The 15,826-nt window shown below is 35.5% G+C and overlaps 1 protein-coding gene across 1 annotated transcript in view; it reads left to right on the forward strand.

Moving 5' to 3' along the window:
- ADAM11 (ADAM metallopeptidase domain 11) overlaps positions 1–15,826 on the forward strand; it is a gene marked incomplete at its 3' end in the record, with an annotated part of 96,815 nt that overhangs the window by 72,408 nt on the left and 8,581 nt on the right. Inside the window, exons 14-20 of the mRNA XM_081344316.1 lie at positions 1,176–1,227; positions 7,389–7,488; positions 12,186–12,257; positions 12,944–13,036; positions 13,728–13,808; positions 14,365–14,415; positions 14,735–14,798. Of these exons, the coding sequence (XP_081200442.1) occupies positions 1,176–1,227; positions 7,389–7,488; positions 12,186–12,257; positions 12,944–13,036; positions 13,728–13,808; positions 14,365–14,415; positions 14,735–14,798 (513 nt within the window). The remainder of the gene's footprint in view (positions 1–1,175; positions 1,228–7,388; positions 7,489–12,185; positions 12,258–12,943; positions 13,037–13,727; positions 13,809–14,364; positions 14,416–14,734; positions 14,799–15,826) is intronic.

Here is a 15,826-nt window from a genome sequence, read left to right on the forward strand (position 1 = left end):
GTTCTGATTGGATAAGCCGAAACTGAAATTGGGGCCTGAATCTGGGTTCATTAGGGCTGTGGTTTATGTTGTCAGTCCTCCAGATCTAATTTGCTTTTCTTCCACATCCTCTTTGCCAGCGTATTGGCTGCTTCTTAAGGTCATGATCATAATGTAGAATGGGTGAGCCAAGCCAGTTCTTTTGAGGTTAATAAGATAAGAACCTGGCTAAAGAATAAAATGTTACTGCAAAAAAAAAATGCAGATAAACTTCTTGGAGATTCCTGGTTCAAGTTTTTCAACTAATTAGCTATTAATATATACCATTAAGTCATTTGCAGCATTTTCTTTACTGAACATTATAAACTATTAATAGTATTAGCTGGATATTTGAAGAAGTGTATTTATGAAATAATACATATAGACAATAGGTTACATCCTCTAGAGGAAAATGAAGGAGAACAATGTATTAAAACTAAATGCATTAGAACAACATAACTAAAAAAAAAGAGAGAGAGCACTAATATTTGTACATGCAAAAAAAGCCTTTGACAAGTTGGAGTGGCCTTTTTATTTGGCTTTTTAAAAACAAAAAGAATCCAAGACAAAAATTTAAAAATTGGGCAGATAACATACCAACAATAAGGTGCAAGGATTACTGCAATTTTCCCACAAGTTTTCTAGTAAGCAAAGCCATTGGGTAAGCGTGTTTACTTTCTCTCTTGTTATTTATAATTGCTTTAAAAGTTTTGGGAGACAAAACTTGGTGAGAAAAACACTTGAAATAAAAATTCTGGGAGAGGAATACAAGTTGAAATGCTATCTAGGTTATGTAGTACCAACCATTTTGCAACCATCAGAAGAGAATTGTCAACATTTGTTAGGAAAGATTGCTACCAGATTCTTCTTGATACTTTTTCCAGCAAAAATTAACATGGTCATCTTCTAATAACATCTAGTTCACTTTTTATAGAAAAAGTGGTTTAAGGCTTAATCTTAGAATGGGATGTTTTATCACAGACAGGGAGAAAATAAATGATACTTGATGATTTCAGCTTTAGGAATACACAATTCTGAGTTATAATTTGAAATAAGGGATTCGGACAAAAAATGTGAACTAGGAATAGAGAATGTATATTTCCCATAATTCTTTAAAAAGATATCTCTATCTTTTTTGTTGCTCCTTTTCTCTATAGGGGATTGTCGCTGTCCTGACTTATGGCTGGGTTGTATTATGGAAGATACTGGGTAGGTTGTAGAAGAAGAAAAGATCACATAAGGGCAAGGTGTTGGGTTAATATTTGAAATCAGGAACCAAGGATTTATTAAAGTATCCCCCAAACTGTTTGGACCTTAACTTTACATCTTGCTGTCATCATAAAACTCACTTTGATTGATTATTGTTAAGTTCATCTATTTCCCTCTCTAGCTGGCTTCAGAAGAAAGCAGGTAGCACTTTATGCACAGGAAAAAGAAAGATACATCTGTCCAATTTTCCTTTTTTAGTAATCTGACATCCGCTATATCTGGTTATCTTGTCAGTTTTAAAATTCAGTTCTCTTATCAGCCTTCCCCCTATCCACCCCTGCTCCGTTTCTCAAAGAAAGGAAAGGAAACTTGTGTCACTAATAGACCCTCGCATAGGCCAGAAAACATCCCACCTTAAGCCTCTGGCATCAACTGAAAACAAATTCAAGATGCAAATGTACAGTTATATAAATGATGATGATGATGATGGAAGGGACCTTGGAGGTCATCTAGTCCAACCCCCTGCTCAGGCAGGAAACCCTATGCCATTTCACACAAATGGCTGTCTAGTCTCTTCTTAAAAACTTCCAGTGTTGGAGCATTCACAGCTTCTGGAGGCAGGTTGTTCCACTGATTAATTGTTCTGACTGTCAGGAAGTTTCTCCTTAGTTCTAGGTTGATTCTCTCTTTGGTTAGCTTCCATCCATTGCTTCTTGTCCTGCCTTCAGGCGCTTTGGAGAATAGCTTGACTCCCTCTTCTTTGTGGCAGCCCCTGAGATATTGGAACACTGCTATCATGTCACCCCTCGTCCTTCTCTTCATTAAACTACACATACCCAATTCCAGCAACCGTTCCCTATATGTTTTTAGTCTCCAGTCCCCCAATCATCTTTGTTGCTCTTCTCTGTACTCTTTCTAGAGTCTCAACATCTTTTTTACATCGTGGTGACCAAAACTGAGTGCAGTATTCCATGTGTGGTCTTACCAAGGCATTGTAAAGTGGTATTAATACTTCATGTGATCTTGATTCTATCCCTCTATTAATGCAGGCTAGCACTGTGTTGGTTTTTTTGGCAGCTGCAGCAGATTGCTGGCTCATATTTAAGTGATTGTCCACTAGAACTCCAAGATCCCTCTCACAGTTACTACTATTGAGCAACGTACCCCCTATACCATATCTGTACATTTGGTTTTTCTTGCCTAAATATAGAACCTTACTTTTTTCACCATTAAATTTCATTTTGTTAGATAGTGCCCAGTGTTCAGGTCTGTCCAGATCCTCCTGTATCTTAAGCCTATCTTCTGGAGCATTGGCTATTCCTGCCAGGTTGGTGTTGTCTGCAAATTTGATGGGTTCCCCATCTATCCCCTCATCCAAATCATTGATGAAGATGTTGAAGAGCACTGGGCTCAGAACAAAGCCCTGGGGCACCCCACTACATACTTTCGTCCATGTAGATGCAGTTCCATTGAGGACCAGACACTGAGTATGGCTGGTCAATGAGCTACAAATCCATCTGGTGGTGATGCTGTCTAATCCACATTTTTCTATCTTATCAAGTAGAAGGTTGTGATCTACTTTATCAAATGCCTTACTGAAGTCCAAGTAAATTGTATCCACAGCATTCCTCTGATCCATTAATTTTGTCACTTGGTCAAAGAATGCAATAAGATTTGTCTGGCATGATCTGTTTTTGACAAACCCATGTTGGCTTTTACTGATAACTTTGTTCGCATCAAAGTGTTCGCTGATTTGTTGTTTGATTATCTTTTCCAGAATCTTCCCAGGTATTGAGGTCAGGCTGATAGGTCTGTAGTTTCCTGGATCTATTTTCCCTTTTTTGAAGATGGGAACTACATTGGCTCTTTTCCAGTCTTCTGGTAGTTCCCCAGTGCTCCAGGATCTATGAAAAATATAGTTCAGTGGTTCTGAGATCACATCTGCCAATTCTTTGAGAACCTTGGGGTATAATCCATCTGGTCCTGGTGATTTGAACTCATCTAGGCTGGGCAGGTGCTCACTTACCATTTTCTTGCCTATCTTAACTTGGCTTTCTCTTCTGTTTTTTATGGCACTGTTTTTGATAGGTTGGGCTGTTTTTTCCCTTTGTGTAAAGACAGATGCAAAAAACGAGTTAAATAGTTCTGCTTTCTCCCTGTTGCTTGTCACCTTCTTGTCACTTTCACCCACTAATGGACCAATCATTTCCTTAACTTTTTTCCTGTTTTTTACAAGAAGCTTTTTTTTTGTTATTTTTGGTCACAAGCCTTAGTTCATTTTGAGCCTTAGCTTTCCTCACTTCATCTTTGCAGGCATGGACTATTTGCTGATATTCTGCCTTAGTTATGTGTCCCTCTTTCCACTTTTTATACTTTTTATACTTTCCACTTTTTATGTTAGATCTTTCATCTAACATAACTAAGCTTAGAAAACTTTTTAAATATTTTTTATTAGATATTACAGCCATACAGATAAAAACTAATAGAAACTACAAAAAATTAAAATAAAAGATAAAAAAATTAAAGTGCAAGAGAAAAGAAAAAATATAAGTAGAGCAGAAAAAAGGAAAAAAATATATAAAATATAAAATATAAATATAAAAATATAAAAATAAAAATATAAGGTAAATTAAAATGTTTTAACAAATCACCATCTTCTCTTAACTGTAAATAACAGTAAATAACTATCAAAGGAAACTAGGATTCCTAGTGCACAACCACTGAAATATAAGCCAGCATTGCTGCAGCTGCCAAAACCCCCCAATGTAGTCCTAGACTGCATCAACAAATCAGAATCAAGTGACGTGTTAGTACTGTTTTATACTGCCTTGGTAAGACCACACTTGGAATGATGCATCCTGTTTTAGTTACCACGATGCAAAAAGGATGTTGAGATTCTAGAAAGAGTGCAGAGAAGAGCAACAAAGTTGATTAGGGGACTGGAAGGTAAATGTACGATGAATGGTTGCAGGATCTAGATTTGTCTAATCTAAGGAGAAGGACTATGAATGACACAATAGCAGTCTTCCAATATTTGATGGGTTATCACGGAGAAAAGGAGGTCAACCTATTCTCCAAAGCACCTGAAAGCAAGACAAGAAACAATGGATGGAAACTAATCAAGGAGAGCAGCAACCTAGAACTAAGGAGAAATTTCCTAACTGCGAGAGCAATTAATCAGAATGGCTTGCCTCCAGAAGTTATGGGTGCTCCATCACTTTTTAAAACAGATTGGACAGCCATTTATCCAGAATGGTATTACTTCATATCTTCAAAATATCTTCAATTTTTCCCCCCTGATTTGTTTGAATTTAAAAAATATTTCGCTATGGATTGAAGGGGATTCACCCTATGAATATCATGAAACTTGGTGTTCCAGGGGTTTTTAATATTTAAAAAACAGTAAAAAAATTAGTTCCAGAAATTATTAAGAGATGAGGATCCTAATCAGCAAAAGTCCATTGAGAGTTACCCAAAATACCAGTATATCTGTTTTAAACTTAATCCAAAAACACACTTTATAATACCTGTTTTCCTTCTCATGTTTTATCTATAAAGAAATCCCACAAACCTCATTATCCAATCATAGTAAGTGAAAAATCCATTAATTTTATCTTGTCAAGGTGACAAACATATAATATTTCTTCCTCATATTTTCCCCACAGCCACATTGTGAGGTTAGTTGGGTTGAGAGATAATAACTGACCTAAAGCCACACAGCCAGGTCTCATGCTTTTCCTGGATGCAGAAAAGACACATCTTTTTATTAATATTACTTAAAATACATAAGTTTTATTAACATTGCTTAAATTACATAAAATACAAAATAAATTATTTTCCCCATATCTATTATGTGAAAAGAAGAACCTTAAAACCTCTTCATTTAGTCCTAGTTAGCAAAAGTCAATTAATGATCTTCAGACAGTGCATCTATTTTAACCTTGATCAATAAACCTACTTCATATTTGTTCTGTTTCTGTTTGCAGACAGACACATGCAGGCAGTTGCTATGGAGATAAGTAGTTAACAGTTGGCCAGATTGTAAATCAGGGTCTATGCAAAGAGAGCTTGCCTGAATAAATCACTTTGAAGTTCAAGCAGCAATAGAGTAATCCAACATCATTCCAAGAATCAAGAGTACTGAGTCAGGTAGACAGCCAGTCCAAAAGTCAAAGGTTCAGAAATAAGTTACAGCGGAATAATTATCACAAACTAAAAATCCAAATGGTTGTTTACAACAAAGATTAAAGGGAAAGTAGATACATAAAACTATCTGCAGTTGGCTGCAATTACTCAGGCTTTGTCCTTTACCTAGTGAAAAGCCTCATTCCCGGGCTTTGGTCCACTGGCCACTGCCTATGTCAAGCCCTTGGGGCTTGGGGGGTCATGCCTCACCCTTTGACTGCTCCAACTGATCAGGAGATTCATGTGATTGCTCAGCCTCTTCAGATGAATCTTGGCTTGAAGGTTTCTGAGGCTAACAACCCATAGACTCAGCTGGAGCAACATTGTCAGAGTCTGAATCTGAATCCTAGCCCATGACAATATTCCTTCCCCTGATTTTGTACATTTTTTGTTTTTAGTCCCCTCAAATAACATCCTAGAACTGGGGTGTGTGTGTTCATTATTTTTGTCTCTTCTTAGAAAACTTTGAAATTTAATAGATCTCTTTCTTAAGAGTTTGATTTTTTCATTTTTGCTTTCTCTTTTATCACAGAATTTCCTTTCATTTGTACATTCAGGATTTCATCTCCTTCCCTATCATTGTTGTAATTTGTCATTTCCAGATTCATATTTAAATCAGTTTTAGTCTTATCTAGTAAAACTCCTTTCTCTTCCACAATATCATTTACAATCTGTTTATGTATAATAGTCAATATTTTAAAGTAATTTGAGTCCATTATTCCCAAACACCTTAAATAAATCTGTTAAAATATTTTGTTCCATTCTTGGTGAGTAATTTAGATATTTCTCATTTACATGCAATCTTTAATATCTTCTGATCCCTCTAATGTTCAAACTTCAAAGTCCCCTCTTACCATGTTTATATTGTTAGAATTTAAAAAAATCAGCAGTTTCTCATGGAAAGGATTTATATAATTAACTAGACAATCTGTCACCTGTTGGGTCATTCTTTTAGATATATTCATGAGTGCAGAGGGATTGATAGATATTGGGCAGGTATAGGAGACAAGACAGAGGGGTTTCTTATTGACTTTCTGTCTGCAAACTTCCCAGGAAGGGAGTTGCAAGACCAAATCTACTGCCACATTCCTACCATCAACCAGTCACATGATCCTCTTTGACTTTCTCCTTGCAAACTTCCCACCCTTGCCCATTGACTTGTGGGAAAGTGTCAGAGAATGTTGCAAATGAGTATCGTGACTGTACAGCAGTACAGTGCCAGTGTGCTGAAATTGCAAGAACTTGCCAAAATTTAATTCCCGTGGGAATAATGTGTCCTGGCATTTTGTATGTTAAATTTGTAAGTAAGTTGAAAAAGTTTTGCCCTGTGATGCACCATTTTGCCCAACTAAATTTCACAGACACAAGAGCATTAGTAGTACATACATTTAGAAATCTTATTTCACCTCTATCTAGATCTTCAATATGTTTATAACTTTCCAAAATCAATGCTCTAATCCCCCTTTTCCTACTTACTCCAAAAAAGAATTTTTCTGAGTCTTTAAATTCATATTTTAAAATTCTTTGGATTGAAAGAGACCACCAAATGAATTCCATGAAACCTCTGTGTCGTTCCAAGAGTTCTCAATATTTAAAAAAACAGTAAAAAATAATCCAGAATTGATTAAGAAATGAAGATTGGTCAAACTTAAAGTCCTTAAAGGCAATATTGTGAGCCTGATGAACTCCCTTGACTTCTAATTGCATAACACACAAGTGACCACAGAAACATTGGTTCCTGCTGTCCACACACCAGTAACAGCTATCTGGAGTATGTATGGGCAATCTCACAATCTCTTCTTTCTCTGGAGAGTTTTCAGTAGCTCAGATCCAGCTTTCAGCTGCCAATTCAGCTGTAATGTTATCCCCCTGTTCAGGAACATCCATTTTTCATTGGAAGTCTCCGTACCAAGAAATTTTTTTACGACATTTCATTGGTTTTTGATCTTCTATTGGCTCTCTTCCTAATAACACAGATACTACCTGCCACGGAAATTTTCACGCTGCAGTGTTGATGAATTCAATCAGTTTCTGGCTGAAGGAGGAGGAAGCTGTCTCTTTAACAAGCCTTTGAAGGTAATATTAAAACACTTTCACTTGATCACAATTGTAAATAAGAATTACTTCCAGACAACATTTTCCATATCTTATGTGTTTGCAATTCCTGGAACTATAGTTAAACGAAATTCTTGTTTTGTGATCAGAATATCAGCGAGAGATTTAGATAAGGTAGGACCATATATAATTATGGAACTTTAATAGGTGATACTACTTCTCAGTGGACCCCGAGGAATTGTTGAAAAGGTCATTTTTTTTTAGAAAAAAGGCAACAATCAAATGACATTGCACTTCATAATTGTTTTCTTGACGACAATATGAAAGTAATTTGCAATTTGGAGTTTTTTTTCACTTTCCCAAACTGCTCTGCAGTTTTGTGATTTTTTCGTCAGTCTCCCATCTAAGCCCCATTTATTTTTTGAAGACTTGTCATCAACATGTGTTGCATAGGCTTCAGCCAATGCATTTTACATGTCTCTGCTGTAGGTAAGCTTGAGTGACTTTCATAAAAATGCAGGGCTGACTTAGTATAAGGCTTCTCTTGAATATACTTGATTTAAGATAACATTTTCAGTATTTCATTAATTGGTTTTAAGCAACTGAATATATAATGTTGCATGGAAAACTGAAGGCCATTGCTAAAATCCAAGCAATATATAAATGTCAACAGCAATAATCAATTCTATGCAAATCATAAAATATGATTAAAAGTTACAATAAATTATATTTAAGATATTAAAGATTTATTCTGATTTAACAGACCTTATAAAATACTAAGTCTTTGCTAAAAAGAAACCCACATTTTGAATGTTCTAAAAGCCTGTGTATAAAATTAGTTTTTGTATAAGATTTACTTCTGAGATGCAAAGTTATTTGAAATGTCAAGGCATATTTCCACCAATTAATTAGCCATTCTTTGGCTTAATTAGCTATGTACATTCTTTCCAGCAGGAAGTGTAAAGTATCTTTACAGCACTTATCAATGTTAACTTGATCTATTTTGTGGGAATATAAAGTTTAGCAATATTTAATAACAAAATAAATTGGAAAGACATTAGTTTCATTCTAGTTTAAATAATTTTACAATTGCTGAGCTTTATAAAAATGCCACCAAATATGAAAAAATTTTTGACCTGGTCATTAAAATTCTAACAAATGTTAGAGAATAAGCTTTCATTTTAGCAATCAGTATTGGAATAATATATCAACAATAAACATCGTAGGCTTCTGGTTTGTGGTTGCGGCGCTGGCAGACGTACCGGGAGAAGCTCTCCCCCCGTGGTCTGGTCTTCCTCCCTCGGAGGGCCCTGTAAAGGGTTAAAAGTCATCCTGGAGGGACGACCGCCATGAGGAGACTCTCTCTGTGATCGCGGAAGGGCGGCAGCCCTCTGTTTGATCCAGAGTTACTGCTCTGTCCTGAAGAAGAAGAGATCGGCCATGTTAAGCCGTTCTCTGCCGAAAGCCAAAATCACTACCAAGTACAACAAAGCAATCTGGAGGATTTGGGTGAGACCTTACCCTTCTTACTTCCCTAATTACTTTCCTGTGGGACTTTCTTGAAAATCTTTTCCCCCTTCTTGAAAGATCGGTGACTGCTTACTTGGGGATTTACAACCTTAAACCCTCAAAAGAAATCAAATGATTAAGCTAAATAACTAAGCAACCTTATTTGCACCTTTGAAATTTTTGGGCCACTAAAAGGTTTTTTATTGCTTATTTTTACGGGGACTTACTACTCTATTTACTACTGAAAGAATTAATTGGATAAAAGACTTATATTATATTAGTCTGCAAAAAGAGTGTACATGCTATTAAGGACATCTTGTGGCAAAACCTGGTATAGCAAGTAAACCTTTTTTTACTCTGAGATTTGGCTGTAACAGATTTGTCCTTGACATTATCTTTAAAGATAAAAATTGGGAATACCTGACACTGAAAACAACTTTTTAGGAATAGTGGAAGTGGACATTTATTGACTTTTATTAAAATAGCCTCCACTAAAGGCCTATCTGTAAAATACTAAAGAAATGGAAGAATATATTCCATCACTATGAACTCATACAATTTTGGCAATGACTGCAGAAATAAAAGCCAGAGTTAAAGACAAATCTGACAGCACAAACTCACCAAATGAGACTCTTACTTCAATTGATGAATGGACAATCAAAAAATGAATAGAGGATGAGGAATTTAACAACAAAACAGGGGACTTTAAAGTACAAGTACAATCTACTGAGAGCCCTGATGCCCAAACATTGATTTCAACTATAAAACCTACAATCCAACAAGCAACAGAAGTTGAAGGAAACAATACTAAGATGGAGGCTGCCAAAGGCCTTCCAATACAGTACACCAAGACTTCAACCAACCAATAACTACAACACCAGAATGCACTGAAATTAACAGTATATGTATTTTAGACAGGATAACTATAATATAACGAAATGGGGGAAATATGGGCTACCCAAAAATTAAGTTTTCTTTCATATATTATAGGCTAATTCGGAATATCTTATTCCAATTAGGTAAAACTTAAAAACAGGACATGGATATGTATATGTGAAAATATATTGAAAATTGTTCTAACTGATTAAAGGTAAAGGTAAAGGTTCCCCCGCACATGCGTGCTAGTCGTTTCCGACTCTAGGGGCCGGTGCTCATCTCCGTTTTGAAGCCGAATTTAATTTGACTATGTTATTATAACTAAGGGAATTGGAGAGGGAATTCATGTTGATGTAACTTGACCTATCTACAAATGACTTTGTTATTTACTACTGTTTACTTTTAACTACCCAACCACCATATTGCTTCATAAATACCTGGATGTAAAACCAAAAAATCAATAAAACTTCTATTAAAAAAACAATAAACATCGTACATCATGTGTAAGATACTTGTTGTAAATATTATGCTTTTCTTTAATTGAAATTCCCATTGTTGCTTATCAAATTACTATATTTTTTACATCCCATTTAATCATATAAATTTTAACTTACTGTTTTGGAGGCATATGTCATCAACTATTTATAAATACAACCAGGAAATATTTTAAAATGTGTGTTATATAATTTTAAAATTCAGTCAAATTTCTTCTCCCTTGTTTTTGTTGTGCTTTTAATACCATATTAATAATGAAAAGCATTGAATGACTTTACATTTAAAGATAGATTTATTCAAATATATCACCATTTCTTAGTTATATTAACAAAGATTAACATAGATCATCCTTATCTATATTAATGTCATCTGAATATTTAAATAGTGTGGTGGTGTTTTTATTATTTGTTTTGTTTTCATTCTGTTTTTATTTTGTTTTGATTCTTAGCTGCCCAGAGTCATGTTTTCATACAATTATTAAATTAATATATGTGTTAGCAATCTATCAATTTTATACTCTCTAGTATATAAAAACAAATACTGAACATATATCCCCAAGTTTCCTTTTTTACTGTTTTCAGTGCAGTTTTCAAAAATCATCTTTCTCTGCCAATGTTATACTTTTAGGAGTTCTTTGTTCAGTAAGAAAGCAATTTAAAAACTTTCAGTTTCTTAGTCACACTCCTTATGCTGGTTGATGTAAACTGAATAAATAACTGGAATGGCAAGCAATCTTAACCTCATTCAAGCCTTTTTTTTAAAGTAAAAAAGTACAGTAAGGGATTTCCTACACATGTCTATGGTCCCTGTCTCACCCAGAAGCATCAAGATTTTAAGAGGACATTCTAAGCATGCTCATACAGTGTTTGGTGATCCAGTCTCAGAAATAAGCAAACCCTTTCCATCCCAGAGAGACATAGGATTTTTCTTCCTTCCCAAACATAATCAAAGTGTTCCATAAAGATCTTTAAATTAGGGCAGTCTTTGTTCTACAGTACTAAATATTAGGCCAGATCATAATGAAGCTATGAGTTCTTTCTTAATTAATCAAAGACCCCAGAATTCAAAGTCATTTCAGCACCTTTTGCTGTTCCTTTTTAGATGCAAATAGTTTGTACTGTTTCCTATATTTTCAATCAGTATAGAACAATCCTGTAGATTAAGATCAAGGTTGTAGCAAAACTAAATAGGAGTAATGTTGACAGTTTTATATTCCAAAGACCAAGATACCCAACTTTTAAAACCTCATTGGTGCAACGGCTTTGCTTGAATGGTATTGTGCCTACCTTGCCCAGAATAAGCCAATAAATTAATACATCTTTTGGAAGAGAACTATCTGGCATATATAGATATTGAAGGAGAAGCAATTTCTCTTAACTTCTGCTCCACTTCAGGAAGGATATCATCATTTTAGGCATTTATGAAGTACTATAACAAATTGGTTCCCAATGAATATATGGCACATTAACTCCCAAAATTCCTTCACCTTGCTGTTATGTCATAATTCTGAATAGCATTTTTTCATAAACAGTATAGTGTCATTCTGAGTTCAGTTTGCTTAAATTATGGTCCCATATCAGATGTCAATTGGTAAAACAGTAGAAGAATTTATTTTAAGAAATTGATGTTTACCTTTAAAAAAAATACTTTCACTTTCATTGTTGATTTCTCAAATCTACCCTGTCCCAAAATGGAAACATAAAAAGAAGAAATTTAAAGAGAGTTTCTTCATCTCCATTTTCAAGTGCAAATGAGTGATGTAGAAGAAAATGTTATTAAATGATGTCATGGAACATTCTAATGATTCCAATTCCTTTACCAATATCTCCTTAACACAGCTCCTTGACCCTCCTGAATGTGGTAATGGATTTGTTGAAGCAGGAGAAGAATGTGACTGTGGGTCCTTTGCGGTAAGCAACAACTGGGGCTAAAAAAAGGTGCCATCTGACTACTAGTAATATTATTTTCAATTTTGCCAGGCTTTGAATTCTGAATTCTGTTTTATGCATGCTGAAGAATGTCTTTTATTTATCAGGGACTGGAGTAGTTCAGAATCAGAGCCCCAACAGCTCTCTTATCAAAAGACTATTTTCTTTTTCCTCAGAATGTCATGATCCATAAAAGTTGGGATAAACCCGACATTAATGCTGGATAGATTCAACCAACATCTTTTTGTTTTGCTTTAGTGTTGTTCAAAATCCACAAGAACAAACATCATCTTCTTCATGAGATATGTGTCCCAAAAGAAAATGTTAGTAAAAACTAGCAACAAACATTAGGGAAATTGATGTTATAAACAATATAGTTATCTCAACTGGTAAAAGGAAAAAAGAGCTTTTTTGAGAATTGATTAAATCTGCATAATTTGCAAAATAAAGCAACATATGTTAAGAAAACTTGCAAATTCAAGTTTTCATATTGGAAACTTCATACTCCTACTGTATTCATATGGTGGTGGTGAGTTTGAAAATAAAACCAAAATCTCTAAAGCAATGTTAGTTAAGATATAAAAAAAACTGAAGCTGTACTTTTCTTACTTCAACTTTGATCGAAAATTCTAAGCAATATTAAATCTATTGTTTTTCTTTTCTCAAAGGAGTGTTCCAAAAGTGGAGGAAACTGTTGCAAGAAATGTACCCTTACACACGATGCCATGTGCAGTGATGGGTTGTGTTGTCGAGAGTGCAAGGTAAACAAGTTGGAATGAGACCTTTATCCATTGATTCTGTGTCCATCTCTCACCAGTTTTAAGCAAAGCTTCCTTTCTTGGGAGTTATGCAGCAAGGCATCATCTGTGCTTGCACGTCAATGCTGCCTACATAAAGCAAACTGTAATCAGGCCAGGCCACAATTTGGTACTCGGTGTCAGTGCACATATTTTGAGATGGCTCAGATGTGTAACATTTTCTACAAAATATTTCTGAACAGCTAAAAGCATTATAGTTTACATAAATCATGGGGGTGAGGGGGTAAATTGGGTTCAATCACCCCCTTGAGCAAATCTTCGCCTGCCTAATTTCAGCAGTCTCACAATGTCACATATTCCCAACTCATGGATGGAAGCCCATGCATGTATGTCTGTGCACATTTAATATTTACAGCACAACTTTGTGGATGGATTTGGTAAAATGCTGAGACATGCTTTCTTTTTCCTTTTGCTGCAAGGAGAAAAATGATGAAACTAGGATTATGTAGAGCAGTAAACTCTGCTGCTCCTTGCATGGTGCTACAGATAATTTGGTTCTCCTCTTTTCCTGCACTGACAGTAGAAAAAAGAGATAAAGTTAGAGAAAGACCTCATCTGACATATTGTTTTGTTTTTCCCTTGCCAGCTAATATTAAACTCCACTTTTATTTTTCTTCCATTTTCTACCATGAAGTATGAGCCACGGGGTGTAACTTGCCGAGAAGCTGTGAATGAATGTGATATCCCAGAAACTTGTACTGGGGACTCCAGTCAGGTAAGTTTGGGGAATTATAAGTAATGTGATTTACAAGTAGATTGGGGGGAGGGATAGCATTTTAATCCACTAGTAAAGACCAGTGCTTTTTTTGTAAAAGAAAAAGGTGCCGGAACTCACACATGTTATACAACCTGCCTTGCCTACCCTATAAGGTTCCATCCAAAAAAGGTGCCGGAACTCCGTTCTGAGCGTTCTATGAGAAAAAAAGCCCTGGTCAAGACACCCATGTTTTGGTGGTTTCTGTGCACAACATCTGATGGCACGCAGTCTTCATTATTGAAAAGTTTTATCTAGAATTTAAATTTCTAAAAAAGAGATGTTGTGGATAACATTGGCTTGAAAGTATATTCATTTAAAATGGGTCCCTACCTTTTCTAGCCTTCCTAACCTGATGCTCTAAATATGAGTCATGTTGACTGAGGATTATGGAATGATAGCTAGTACATCTGGGGAGTAGTAAGTTAGGGAAAAGAGCTTTTTACCAGTTTTCCTGAGTTGTATTTATCTATATTTTTGTCCTTTCTGATATAATTCTCTTTTTTTCCCCCTGTAGTGTCCACCTAATGTACACAAGCAGGATGGCTACTTTTGTGACAATGAACAGGTAATAGTTGGTATCTCAGTTTCATAACTAAAATTCCTGGAATTGCAGGAAGTATGGGTGGGGAAGCTTAATTACAATTGGACCCATCTGTCAATTCCAGTAAAAGAAATACCCTTGGAAAATTCTAATTAAATCAGACTGAACAAGGAGCAAGTTTCTCAATAGTTATTTAAACAAACAAATAAATAAAGGTTAATGCAGAGTTTTAAAGCCACATCTGAATTCTCAGATCCCAACGGGTAATACACGTCTCTGTAAAACATGCAAGCTGAGTCGTTCTTGCACGAGCCTCTAACAAGTCCCATTTTTGGCTCTGTAGGGCCGATGTTATGGAGGCCGTTGTAAAACCAGGGACCGCCAGTGCAATGCATTGTGGGGGCGAGGTAAGTAGCTATTTACTCTTAGAAAAGAATCATCATAACTGATTTGCAAAATCTAAGTAGCCAGTATACTGCAGAAAAGATTTTTTTGAATCTCTTTGCAGCCATCTAGTAGTAATACAAACCTTGGTAGGTGTGTTTATAAAATATAATGGCACTTTAATATTTGAGTGATATCCAATAATATCAGTACTGGAGATGGAATTGTCCTCAGGTTAGGGAAAACCTATTCATTCTGTTATTCCTTAACTGAGGTACAGTTTGATTCTCTTCGTTTATATATAGCAGTTTGCTAAGCAGACTGCTTGAACTCTGTTCTGGAGGCTTTTTGCTAGCAGCTTTCTTTGGAGATAGTTAATTGCTTGAATGAGTGAGGGGAACAGGAGATGCCCCTATAGCCATTTCTAGGGATGATTGTAATCATCCATTACTAGCAAATCACTTATCAGCAAACACCAGCATTTTGTTTGTTTTTCCATCACTCTTTACAAACCGCACAAACTATTTAATCTAGAGAAAGAGAGGTGGGTTTGGGATGAGACGAAACCCATTGTCTTCAAAATTCATCCATCCGTAGACCTGGTTTTCAGTAATACCAGGCAATTTCATTCTGAGTAGCTATGCTTGACTTTTATCCTTTCTTGTATTCATTTTCTGATTTTTCCAGTGCCAAATGAAGAAACCAGAGGCATGAACTTTGCATTATTTCAAGGGATTAGAAAATCGTAATGTGGGGAGGGCCACTTAGGCCAACTCCCTACTAAGGGCAGGTATACAAATTAAAACATTCCTACTAGATGGCTCACTTTCATATGAGCAGATGGAATGAATGGGAACTCATCACCTCTCTGGATAATTGGTTTCACTATCGAACTGTTCCTTACTGTTAAGGTTTTTTTCCCTAACATTTAATCAGCATTTGGTTTTAATTCATTATTCCATGTCCTGCATTCTGAAAGAACAGAGAACAAATTTTCCCCTTTCTGCTGACATATTTTTAAATATTTTAAAGGAGATATCTTTTTTAAAAA

Source organism: Vipera berus (assembly GCF_964194415.1).
Source record: "Vipera berus genome assembly, chromosome: Z".
Taxonomy (NCBI): Eukaryota; Metazoa; Chordata; class Lepidosauria; order Squamata; family Viperidae; genus Vipera; species Vipera berus.